A 13,348-nucleotide genomic window follows, 5' to 3' on the forward strand; every position below is an offset into this window, starting at 1 on the left:
CAGAACGGATTCCAGTGATATCATCAGAGCCCGCTCTGCTACTTTAACCTGAAATCCAAGTGGTGTCTTCCCAGCCAGGCTGAAGCTGCCAGAAACAGAAGGGCCAAAGAGGCCGGGCAAAGCAAATGATTGTTTTTGTTTAGTTTCCTTCTAGGCCAGGAGTGCGCCTCTAGGCTATACTATAGTAGAGAACCATGGATTTCCTCTCCTCTAGGATTTCACCATCCTAATCCTCCTCCCAACCCCCAGGGCTTTTTCTCTCTATCCATTTAACATAGTGGCAGGAACTGTTCCCTCTGCTCCATGATGATAGCCTGGAAGCAGTACCATTTTAACAGCTGGGAAACCCTTTCCCGCTGATTTCCCCACCTGATTTCACCTGAAACATCTATTTCTCACAAAAATTAGGGAGAACTAGTTAGCTTCAGGGAATTTGAGAGAGAAGTGTAATGCAAGAAGTGTGAGGTGACAAAAAGTAAATGCACACATGCACACAACTTTAATATTATCATAAATAGTTGTGCATTAGGGACAAAGGTAAAAATGCTGCAAATGCATATGAGCCCAGGTCAGCATTTGAAAGCGAAAGTGAACATTTCCAATGGGCCTCATGGTCAAACTGTTAACTTATCTTTCTCTTTCAGATGCTGACCAATGGGTATGCAACTGTTAGTGTAATTCCAGTGCATACGATAAAAGGTGCACAGTGCTGTACCATCACTTGGTACAATTGCATTTGCAAAAGAACGTGAATAGTGATGGATGATAAAAGTACACAAAATCACAGATAATGTACATACATTAAAATCTCATCCCTACAGTCGTATTGCACTTTACCTGAAAAAGCACATTAGCTTACTAAACCTAGCCGAATTTCTGATCAAAGGTGCAAGTGAAGGATTGGAAAAGAAAATCCGGTAAGAACTATTCAAATTCGTGCGAAGTTCATCTCAGAATTGCAGTAAGCTTTCTTGAATCCCAGTGGTCTTCGTATTTGTGTGTACATGTTACAGACATGTCGTACTTAATGCTGTTATCCCCGATCACTATGCGACCTCACAGTGATGGCTGCACTGTGTTCTCATTTCCCATTGCATTTAGTGATAAGGCTGTGCCGGCGTCAGAGCTTGGGTGACGCAGGGTCAGGTGCTTCTGACTTGTTGCGGGGCTGCTTTATAAATAGGGAGCTGTCCGGCTGCTGAAATTTTCAGTCCCACTTGCTCCAGACCTTCTCAAACCGGGGGAGGGGGAGGGAAAATGTTCTCAGCTGAACGGGCTTCATTTTAAAGCGCAGGTAAACCTTTTACGACAGGTTTTGAGAAATTCAATCTGCCTTAGAGAATGTGGTCGAGGCTGCTAATCCTTTTAACCGCGTGTATCTTTAATAGCAACCTGATGCGCTCTGTATTGTACTCCCTATTTATAGATAAAATCTTTGGCATGTTTGCGTTCACACACTTAGCTGAACTGTGTATTTTGCTTTTTTTAAAGCCTTTTTATCGTGATTTCTGGACAACTGACAGACGGTAGGGAGCAACACCCCTGAACTGAAGTTGGTAAAGTAAGGCTTTAATGTGTGCTGAGTGAAGTGGAATAAACGCTCTGGACTATTTCTCCAAACTTAGTGAAAATAAGTCTAGAATTGGAATATGCTAACATAAACTGATTTCAGTAATAGCGTTTCCTTTTTTGCGATTGTTGCGCATAAGAAATGTCTTTTTCCAGCTTTCAGAGATGCCAGACAAATAAATTGTATGTTACCGTGGCAACAAATACTGCAGCGTTTCGAGACCCAGTGAAGTCTGTGATCAAAACAACATGCCGGGTGAATTTAGCATTTACGCAAATAAAATGAGCAGGCAACGGATGCCAAAAACCGTTTTAAACCTCTAACGGGAAATGGCCAATTGCCGAAATGTGTGCAATGCTTCTCGATTAGAGGAAAACCTTAGCTGGTTGTGAAACCGCACGTTAAATCGGCTCAACATAATTTCAGTTAATATCCATTGATCGTTGTTTCTTAGTAAATCTCTTTCAAGTACAAAGAAGCGATTAAAGTGCTGGGAAGGCTCGTACTAATCAGTATATGGAATATTCAGCGAGTTATATCAGAAATACCCAGAGTGAAAGGCATTGAAGTTTGAATTTCCAAATTAAAATGTGAATATTTTTGATGTCATCATTTTGTTTTTTTTTTATTTCACCAGTTGTGAGCTACATAATAAAGATGGCGGTGATAAAAACCTTCACGAGCGGCACAATATTGACCCTCAGCATCCTACTTTATTCCGATTGCCTTAAGGCTGCTTCTTTGGTGTCGAACAGATACGATCCGAGTACTTTTAAAGAAAGCACGTACAACTATCCGAACCCGGATATGATTAAAGCCCTAGAGTTTATTGAGAATTTAAGGCAAAACAGTGAAGACACATCCATCCCAGACTATGATGCGAGAGGCGCTTTCCGTCCAGCTGAAGAGCCCCTCTTTAAAAAGTTAGAGGAAGGTGATCAAGAGAATCAGCCGTGGGACACCATCAGGGAATCTCCAGGTGAGGGCAGGGCTGAATGGGCCAAACTTCTCCTGCAAGCACTAATGCAAGCAGAAAGCAATGACAGGGCCAACGACAATCCTCACCTTTCAGCTCGGTATCATGGTCAGGAAGGGTTCGAAGGTAACCAGCAAGACTATGATGGATACGAGTTCCCTGAAAACGACAAAGTGTCGAGGAAGCAGCATGCCGCCTATCCAGAGGACGGTTCCAGAGTCAATCCCTATAAACGCACCAATGAAATAGTGGAGGAAGAGTACACCCCTCAGAGTCTTGCAACTCTGGAGTCTGCCTTCCGTGAACTAGGGAAACATCCAGGCACCCGCAAGGAACAAGGGAGACTGGAGGAAGAGAACTTCCGCAAAGAGGAGGAAGACGATATCTCCCGGGACAGTGATTTTGCCTATGAGGATGTGGCAGAGGGAGAGGACTGGAACTCGGTTGAGACGAAGGACAGGCATCAGCACAAGGAAGTGCAGTTTCAAGATGAGGAAGCCGAGGTGGACAGAGACTCAGAGCGAGCAGGAACCGACGTGAAGAATTCGTTAGCTGGTTTCAATGAGGTCGATTTGGACCAGCTCGATTCCCAAGAGAAAGTGACAGTGGAGAAAGAAAGCGAGGATGAGATGCCGGATGCGGCGGCAGATTTGATGCTGCGGTATTACAAGCGGCTGCAAGGCAGAATGGAGGAGGGCCAATCGAGAGGGAACATCGGGAAAACAGGTGGAGACAGGAATGTGGGAAATGAGAAAATGCCAAGCAGGCAGTCCCGAGGGTCCGAGGGCGAAATTGACCCAGAGGTCGTGAACCAGTTGGTGGAACTGTCCAGCAGACTCCAAATACCCCCGGATGACATCGTCAAAATGCTGAAAGACACCGAGCAAAAGAAGCAAGCGGAGATCGAGGCTGATCTCCGCAACCCGCCTGCAGAGACCTTGGAAACTGCTCGAGAAGACAAGAGGTTCAGAGACAGTTACACCAGAGACCACAATGTACCAGACAGCGGAGCTGAAGATCTCGCTACAGAAGACATTCTGAGTATCCTGGGGGTGGATGATAGACTGCGGGAAAACCCCGTGTATTTCCGAAAAGATCAGTCCAAGCCCCATTTGTCAGGAATTCGCGACCCATTCGGAAGGTTGAAAGGGAATCGCAACCAGGAATTGTTCGGCCTCGGCGGTGGTATTGGCCATGGACCAGCACACGAACAGGGCATCAACATTGACCATGAAGAACTGGCCAGGTACCTGGAAGAGATGCTGCCCAAGAACCCCGACTTTCTGAACTCAGCCGACATCCCGCGGGCTAGAGTGGCTTTATCGGGCAGACAGCAGGACCCCGTCAAAGAGTTACTGCGTGGCATTGACCCGCGGAGAGCCACAGAAATTATGTCAGTAATAAATAATCTTCCGAGCTTTGCAGGAAACGCTTACCAGGCCCCTCGAAGAGAGCAGAATGGGGAAAATTCTTCCGCAGTGATGCAGAAGCTGATGGAATTGGTAAATGAACAGAATGAGGAGCGGGATCGCTCGGTAAAGGAATTAAACAGGAGAATGTTTGGTAGCGATGTCTAAATCGTGTTAATGAAGAATAAAGGTTTGTTTATATTTGTAACCAGGAGAAACGGTAGATTGCACACAAATCATCAGTTGGCACTCTTAGTTAGGATTTCCATAGTTAACATGGACAATGACATGAGGGTGAAACCTCTTTATTGTGTACAGTAGGTCGCCGCAATGATTCTTTCATCACAAGCTTTTCGGCATTATTTTAGCTGTGAAAATATTTACTTCTCACGATGAAGCAGCTTTTCAAGTTATGAAATGCTGAGACACTTCTTGGCTGAAACATTTGCCCATCGTGCATTGTTAGACTGTTAGCAGAATCGCGTCGTTGTTTGATTTTTTTTTTAAATAAAGTTTTTTTTTTCTTAATTAACCGAAATGAGCTCGTTATTATCTATGGTTTCTTGTGAAAAGCTGAGAATAAAGTAGCATTAAGAAACTAAAGAAGCATTAGTTCTTGTACATGTTGCTCGTATTGTTGTATGACTTAAAATACCACTGGGTTCCTGCCATTCAGTTTCCTGTAAACACAAACTGATTATTACTTCCCTAGTTGGGGGTGACATTTAAAGCTGCAAAAATAAAAAGCACAAGGGGGCTAGATTTTCACCCCCTCAAACCCCATTCGCACGCACAGAGTTAAAATTATACCGAACAAAACACAAACGACTTGTCTGTTAATTTGCAACTTGCTTTCTCTCGGGTGCACAGTCAAATCAGAACTTAAAGCGATCTTTAAGGTTGAGTAAAACATTTTTATGACAACACCTGAGTGGGGCTGTATTACTTCAACATACAACACGCATTTCACAAGGAGTACGCTCAGTCTAATTGATAAGGTCGCGCTGTAAACCAGTAAAAGTGAAAGGCGCACATTACGCAGCAGGAAGAAGAGCTGGAGAATAAAGGGAAGCATCAAAAGATGGAATAACCAACAAGGACAAACTTAAACCCTTGTCGCTTCACGAGTTTATTTAACGTTGGGCATTTGTCCCTGGGATTGAATTAACAGGGTCTTTCCTCAATAAAGGGGCATGCAAATTTGGGATAGGGATTAATCTTGGGTAGCAGCACAACATGAACAATAGCGAACCAGCAGACTCTTTCCCAATCCAGCTACCGGTTCGCTTTCGCCCATTCTGTATCACAGATCAAGGCGGATTTCTACTTCAATGTTTCACATTTTAGAGTGACCAGCCTCGATATTCAATAGCGCCCGTACCACCACCGTACCACCGTAGCACCACCTCACATGGGCACAAGGAATACGTGGAAGTCTGTCTGGGAGATCATTAAACAAGGCAGAGTGTGCAGGGTGATATGCAAGTGAGATGTGGGGAAAAAAAGACGGTAATGCCAAGAAACCATTTGGAAAGGCTCCTCCAGTATCACTTGTTGAATGCAGCCTGTTTGGGGTCGGAAGAAATCCGGAGATGGGCCGGACACGGTTGAGGGCCTGGCCCCCTCCCACAACTCTTTCTCCGGTACATCGATGATTACTGCGGTCCCCCTTGTCCTCACTTATCACCCCACCAGCCTCCGCATTCAAAGGATCATCCTCCGCCATTTCCGCCAACTCCAGCATGATGCCACCACCAAACACATCTTCCCTTCACCCCCCCCCCCGGCGGCATTCCGTAGGGATCGTTCCCTCCGGGACACCCTGGTCCACTCCTCCATCACCCCCTACTCCTCAACCCCCACCTATGGCACCTCCCCATGCCCACGCAGAAGATGCAACACCTGCCCCTTCACTTCCGCTCTCCTTACCGTCCAAGGGCCCAAACACTCCTTTCAAGTGAAGCAGCATTTCACTTGCATTTCCCCTAACTTAGTCTACTGCATTCGTTGCTCCCAATGCAGTCTCCCCTACATTGGAGAGACCAAATGCAAACTGGGCGACCACTTTGCAGAACATCTGCGGTCTGTCCGCAAGAAAGACCCAAACCTCCCTGTCGCTTGCCATTTTAACACTCCACCCTGCTCTCTTGCCCACATGTCTGTCCTTGGCTTGCTGCATTGTTCCAGTGAAGCCCAACGCAAACTGGAGGAACAGCACCTCATCTTCCGACTAGGCACTTTACAGCCTTCCGGGCTGAATATTGAATTCAACAACTTTAGATCTTAAACTCCCTCCCCCCATCCCCACCCCGTTTCTTCCCCCTCCCTTTTGTTTTTTTCAATAATTTATATAGATTTTTCTTTTCCCACCTATTTCCATTATTTTTAAATCTACAACTAATACCTTGTCAGTCTTTCCACCCCACCCCCACTAGAGCTGTACCTTGAGTGTCCTGCCATCCATTCTTAATTAGCACTTTTCTTAGATAATATCACCACCTTCAACACCTCTTTGATCCTTTTGTCTGTGACATGTTTTGATTATCTGCTCCTATCACTGCTTGCTTGTCCCTACAACCACCCCACCCTCAACTTCTCTCCCCCGCCCCCCACCTTAAACCAGCTTATATTTCTCCCCTCTCCTAACTACACTCAGTTCTGTTGAAGGGTCATGTGGACTCTAAATGTCAACTCTTTTCTTCTCCACCGATGCTGCCAGACCTGCTGAGTTTTTCCAGGTAATTCTGTTTTTGTATAGTATTTTTATTGTTGATCCAGTTTTGTGGTTGATCGAGTCAAGGATGGCCATCAGAATGTTGATGGTGGGGGATTCAATAATGGTAATGCCCTCGAATGTCAAGAGAAGTTTAGATGCATCTTGTTGGAGATGATCATTGTCTGGCACTTGTGTGGTGCAAATGTCACTGTCACTTATCAGAACGATCTCTAGATCTGCCTGCAGAGGAATTGCAAATGGGACTGAACACTGTGCAATCATCAATAAACTTACTTAATTCTAACCTTCTGATGGAGGGAAGGTCACTGATGCAGCAGCTGCAAATGGTTCGGCCTAGGTCACTGACCTGAGAGACTCCTGCAGTGATGTCCGGGGACTGAGATAATTGGCCTCCAACAGGTACAACCATCTCGCTTTTTGTTAGGAATGACTCCACTTGTCCTGACCTTAGGAAACACCAGCTGACACCTACTTTAGGGGGTAGGTTAGAGAAGGTGTCATCTCATGGTGAAACGCTGGGAACAGGTGGGCAGGAACTAGGGTGGGAATAGGATGCCACAGATGCCAACACATCAAAGGGTGAAATGATATATTAACTCAGATTCTGACTTTGAGAGCCCAGGCTACTGATTAGTGTAGATACATCAGAAAATAGTAGATTTACTGGTCAGCCAGCCTGTGAGCTTGCACACAATGGCTGAGAACATGGAGGAGTCCAACTCTACAATGTCAGGCGTTCGCATAGACCATCAATGCCATTCTGTCAAACAATGAGTGAATGGTCAGCTGCATGGGGCCCACCATTTTGGAACCTCTGGTGACAGCTCTGATAGCTTCTATCTCTGCTCTCACTGCTGCTATTGAAGTTCAGACTGCTCCCATCTTTGCGCTGGGGTCCATAATCATGGGAAGTTTATAAAGCATCATATTACCTCTGCATACCATTCTTATGTAAAACATTAGTAGGTGGTTTTGACCCAGGAGAGTTGACATTGGCTGAATGGGAGAGGCAACTGCTATTCTCTCTCAGGACAACAGCATGCTTGTTACATTCTGCCTGTGCTACTTTCAGTGCTATGCTCAAGTTTGCTATCACATGCTTAAAGCCTATAGCTACTCAAGATCAACAACCACTTCCATCTGAAATATCCTTATTGGAAACTCATCAGCCTTCCAGCTCACAAGCTGGAGTTACTGGCATATGCTATATGGGAGCACAAGGATAGGTAAACAAGCACACAAGCCCAGCCCTAGTGGTTTGCACAAAAGATGTTCTGATTGACTGTTAGCCAATTATGAAATGAATTCTTGTAGTGCTAGTTGTAATATTTGTAGCCACGTGAAAGTAACATGCATGAGGCTGAACTGCAGGAGAATAATTAGATGATGGAGATGGGGACAATGGTTATAAGGATAGGGGAGTGCTAGGGAAGGGACGTTGGTTCAGGTGAAACTCGTGTATGATGTTTTTGAACAGCTCTAGCAGCTTGGGAGCACATGGACAATGCTTCACCTGCTCTTCTTCCTGCCCACAGGGCTGACCCTTCTGTATTGCAAAATTATACAGCATGCAGAGCTAATTTGGAGATAAGGTAAGGCAAACCTCTGCCAGAAAGATCCAGGCAATGGAACCATTGTTTGAACATGTTGCTGGTCTGCTCAATATGATAGGGTGGTGGCATGATTCTCATTGCAGGCCAGCCACAAGTCTGTGCCCAGGTCCTTGACATGTGTCAGGGCCATTTCTTGAAGGAATACCCCCTGCCGCTGATAACCAGCCTCCGATTTGATGGCCTGGTTGGAATAGAGGCGAGACAGGGAACTGGTTCAAGATGAAGGTATCCTGGAAATTCGACACAGGCAACAACCACACCAGCTTGTATTTATCTTACACCTTTAATGTAACAAAATGCTCCAAGGTACTTCACTAGAGCATTATAATGCAAAATTTGACATCAATCCAAATAAGGAGATATTAGGACAAGGAGGTAGGTGATACAAAGTGTCTTAAAGGAGGAAAGCAAAGTAGAGAGGTGTCAGGTGGAATTCCAGAAATTAGGTCCTCGGCAGCCACCAATTAAAATTGGGATTCTCAAGAGGCCAGAATTAGAGGAGTACTGAAACCTTGAGGGTTGTGGGACTGGAGGAGATTACATAGATAAGGCAGGGCAAGGCCGTGGAGAGATTGAAAACAAAGGATAGAAATTTTAAAATCAAACCTAGCTTAACCAGGAGCCAGTGTAGCTTAGCGAGCATGTAATCAGGACTCGGTGCAAATAAGCACATGAGTCGTGGCGTTCTGGATAACCTCAATTTGATGGGGAGGTAGCAAATGGGAAGCCAACCAGGAGTGACATGAGGAAAAACTTTATCGCACGGTGAATGGTTAAGGTCTAAAATGCACTGCCTGAGAGTATGGTGGAGGCAGGCTCAATCGAGGCATTAGTGAAAGGAAGGATTTGCAGGGTTACCTGGAGAAGGAGGGTAATGGCACTAGGTAAATTGCTCATTTGGAGAGCTGGCGGAGACACAATGGGCTCAAACGGCCTCCTTCTTTGCTATAACAATTCTGTGATTCTGAGTGCATTGGATTGTCAAGTCTAATGGGAACAGAAGCATCAATGAGAGCTTCAGCAGAAGATAAGATAATGCAGGGGCAGAGTAAAGTGATGTTGTGGAATTGGAAATAGGTGGGCTTAGTGATGATGCAAATTTGTAGTCAGAAGTTCATTTCAAGATTAAGTATAACATTGAGATTGCAAAGAGTCTAATTCATTCTCAGACTGTGCCAGAGAGAGGGGTGGAATTTGTAGCAGAGACCAAGGACAATGACTTCGATCTTCTCAATATTTAATTGGAGGAAATTTTTGTTCATCCAGTACTGGATATCAGACAAGCAGTGTGACAATTTAGAAACAGTAGTGAAGTTGAGAGAGCTGGTGATGAGGTAGAGCTGGGTGTTTTCAGCATACATGTGAAAAATGATGCTGTTTTTCTGGATGATGTCACAGGAGGCATCATGTAGATGAGAAACAGGATGGGGCCAAGGATAGATCCTTGGGGGCAGCAAAGAGAACAGTGTGGGAATGGGAAGAGATACCATTTCAGGTCATACTCTGGCTATGATTGGATAAGAATAGAATGAGGAAAGTGCAGTTCCATCCAACTGGATGACAGTGGAGAGGCTTTGGAGAAGGATCGTATGGCCAACCATGTCAAAAGCTGTAGACAGGCCAAGAAGGACAAGGGGGTAATGTTTGCCTTTGACACAGTCACATATCAAAGTCAAAAATTCCATTCTAAGGGTGGTTTTGGTATTGTGGTGGAGTGGATTCAAACATTCAAAGATGGGCACAGATTTGGGAGGCAACAACACATTTAAGGACTTTGGAGATGAAAGGACGGTTGAAGATGGGGCAGTAACTTGCAAGGATGGTGGTGTCAATGTTTGGTTTTGTGAGGACAATGGTGATGACAGCAGATTTGAGAGGAACAACACCTGAAGAGACCGAATTATTAACAATGCATAAAACACTGCCCAAAGTTTGCACATCAGCTGGATGTTGGGGGGAATGATATTCCTTTCTGTTGAGGAAGATTCCAGGCTGATGAAGGGAAGCACACAAGGCAACGTGAATGCAGTCTATGATCTTTTGAATCCTGTAGAAACCTACACTGCATGTAAAGCTGAATGCTGTTGTCCCATTGAGTAGGAGATACAGGTGGTCCTGCTGAAGTTCAAGGTAGACAGCCTAAGAGCAGTGGTTTACCTTGCACTGGGAGATGCCACTGATATCACTGATATGAAGTGTGGAGGCAACCACAGAGGCTGCTGGGTGTGGAGTGGGCTGTTTAAAAGGCCTGCCTCAATGTCGTGGGACTGTGTCCCAGTGAACTAAGACACAAAGGCCCCCAGCCCTCACCCTCCAAACACTCCCCATGCCCCAATCATGCCACTTCATGGGTCCCACCCACCTACCCCTATGTCTCCTTATGCCCCCTATCTCCAGTTCTGCCCTACCACCCACCATGTCCTCGCATGCCCCTATGCCAAACTTTGCCATTCCACCCACCCCGTGTCCCCTCATGTCCCTTATGACAAACTCTGCCCTTCCATCCATCCCCTATGTTCCCTCATGCAGAGGTCAGACAGCCTGGGCTATTAATCAAACAATATTTTCCCTGGGGAACAGCGGTTCTCATATTTTAATAGCTGTCTGGGCTTTCAGCCAATCCAGCTATTACAATATGAGAACACCTGTTCCCCAGGCTCTCTGATCTCTGCAGTCAACTTCACAATGCTGTTTGACATAAGTTAAGTGGTTTCAAGGGTTTGTGGCTCTTGAAACTTCAAAGTGGCTTGATGATTGACACTTTTATTAGCTTGGTCCAGAAATTTACCAATGTAATTAATTTTTCAAAGCTCTTTTTAAACATATCTCACTATACATAGTGGTGTTCATTGGTTCTAGAAAGTATACAGTGGGTCAATGGGCATAGAAGTGCCAGACCTTGGCATAGGTGGCATGAGAGGACATGGAGGTGGGTGGGTGCATGTAACTTGTTCAAGGCAGCATACCTTTTAAAAGGCCCCCTCATGCACACTAGGGTTAACAACTCCTCTGAGTGGCAGTGAACCAGGACTCTTTTAAAAACCTGTCCTGACTCCATGAATATTGCGGAGGAGTGGGACATGCCTATCTCCACAATGGAGCCGGTCAGGTCAGGCTTGCCGGATGCGGGCTTCTGACGGGAAGCAGCCTATACTCTTTAAAGGTGCTCCCAAAAATTAGACAGCCCAGGAATACGGTCGGGTATCCCTTAAATGGGACCTGCGTGCCATGTTTAAAGGGCTCTCTAGTCAACCCAACTTGGTGAAAATCCTGGCCATTAACACTGTTTTTGTGAGAACAGATGCTGCCCAACCCGAGTATTTTCAGCATTTTCTGTTCTAGTTTATTTCATAGCATGTCAGGTGTTGAGGCAGACCCATTTCGTAAATGAGCTGCCCAACTACTGGAGGACCCTTATTTCAGTATTATAAGGAAATCTACAAATACTTCTGACACCTGCTTGATCAAATGTAGCGGATAGCACACAGGATGGGCACGAGTTGCCTGCCATACTGGCCCCTTAGGTGCCTGTTTCACGTATTGATAAAAGGCACAGCATGATCCATTCTCTAGTCCAAAATCTCTCACTTTAATGGGGAAGGGATCAAGAGAAAATAGTTCTTAAATATTATTCACATATTTAACTACTAAAATTATCCGAGATTTATTTCTGTTGTCTGTGACAAGGGACAATCCTCCCAGACTACCCAATGTAAGGATAGCACAGCCTGAATAAGAGGTCTCTCCAAAAACCGCAACAACCTCTTTTGTAACAAAATCTGATACTTACCTTGGTTCTGAATCAGCAGTCGCAGTCCAGGAACTACAGTTCCCGGCAAGCCTCGGGACTCCTGCGCATGTGTTAGCCGGGAAAGGGCTGCACGTGCGCAGTTAGTCTTTTTTTCCATTCTTTAGGTGAGGAACAGGCCCTGCACGGAGTTAAAAACAAAAAACTACTGCGGATGCTGGAAATCCAAAACAAAAACAGAATTACCTGGAAAAACTCAGCAGGTCTGGCAGCATCGGTGGAGAAGAAAAGAGTCGACGTTTCGGGTCCACACGACCCTTCAACAGAACTGAAGTATAGTTAGGAGAGGGGTGAAATATAAGCTGGTTTAAGGTGGGGGGCGGGGGGAGAGAAGTTGAGGGTGGGGTGGGCGGAGGCTGAGCGTCAACTCGCAGACATTTCCTCCTACCTCTCCCTGGACCATGACCCCACCACAGAACATCAAGCCATTGTTTCCAGGACTGTCACTGACCTCATCTCCTCTGGAGATCTTCCTCCCACAGCTTCCAACCTGATAGTCACCTAACCTCGGACGGCCTGCTTCTGCCTCCTACCCAAAATCCACAAACGGAACTGTCCTGGCAGACCGATCGTGTCAGCCTGTTCCTGCCCCACGGAACTCATTTCTCGTTATCTTGACTCCCTTCTCTCTCCCCTTGTACAGTCCCTTCCCACCTACATCCGTGATTCCTCTGACACCTTACGTCACATCAACAATTGCCAGTTCCCTGGCCCCAACCGCTTCCTCTTCAACATGGATGTCCAATCCCTCTACACCTCCATCCCCCACCAGGATGGTCTGATTAGCTTCTTCCTTGAACAGAGGCCCGAACAATCCCCATCCACTACTACTCTCCTCTGGCTGAACTTGTTCTCACACTGAACAATTTCTCCTTTAACTCCTCTCACTTCCTCCAAATAAAAGGTGTGGCTATGGGTATCCGCATGGGCCCCAGCTATGCCTGTCTCTTTATGGGGTATGTGGAACATTCCTTGTTCCAGTCCTATTCCGGCCCCCTCCCACAACTCTTTCTCCGGTACATCGATGATTATTTCGGTGCTGCTTCATGTTCTCGTCGGGACCTGGAAAAATTTATTAATTTTGCTTCCAATCTCCACCCCTCCATCATTTTCACATGGTCCGTCTCTGACACTTCTCTTCCCTTCCTTGACCTCTCTGTCTCAATTTCTGATGATAGACTGTCCACCAATATCCATTACAAGCCTACCGACTCCCACAGCTACCTCGACTACAG

At 45.8% G+C, this 13,348-nt stretch overlaps 2 protein-coding genes across 5 annotated transcripts in view; one reads left to right on the top strand and one right to left on the bottom strand.

Moving 5' to 3' along the window:
• The window catches only part of ap1s3a (adaptor related protein complex 1 subunit sigma 3a), a 153,542-nt gene that overhangs the window by 97,132 nt on the left and 43,062 nt on the right, over positions 1–13,348 (bottom strand). The window lies entirely within an intron of this gene.
• Positions 1,156–4,561, top strand: scg2a (secretogranin II a). 4 transcript variants are annotated; one of them, XM_078563719.1, is made up of 3 exons: positions 1,156–1,294; positions 1,492–1,561; positions 2,208–4,561. In XM_078563719.1, exon 3 carries the CDS (start codon positions 2,228–2,230, stop codon positions 4,121–4,123), a length of 1,896 nt encoding a protein of 631 aa, XP_078419845.1. In that variant the 5' UTR covers positions 1,156–1,294; positions 1,492–1,561; positions 2,208–2,227; the 3' UTR covers positions 4,124–4,561. The 4 variants fall into 4 exon arrangements, with proteins under 4 accessions (XP_078419845.1, XP_078419846.1, XP_078419847.1 ...); XM_078563720.1 differs by having other exon boundaries at positions 1,492–1,556; XM_078563721.1 differs by having other exon boundaries at positions 1,492–1,552.

Source organism: Cetorhinus maximus, chromosome 19 (genome assembly GCF_964194155.1).
Source record: "Cetorhinus maximus chromosome 19, sCetMax3.hap1.1, whole genome shotgun sequence".
Lineage (NCBI taxonomy): Eukaryota > Metazoa > Chordata > Chondrichthyes > Lamniformes > Cetorhinidae > Cetorhinus > Cetorhinus maximus.

What these genes read in the sequence shown, in the direction of transcription:
- scg2a (XM_078563719.1), top strand. Translation starts at nt 2,228, where the DNA reads ATGGCGGTGATAAAAACCTTCACGAGCGGCACAATATTGACCCTCAGC.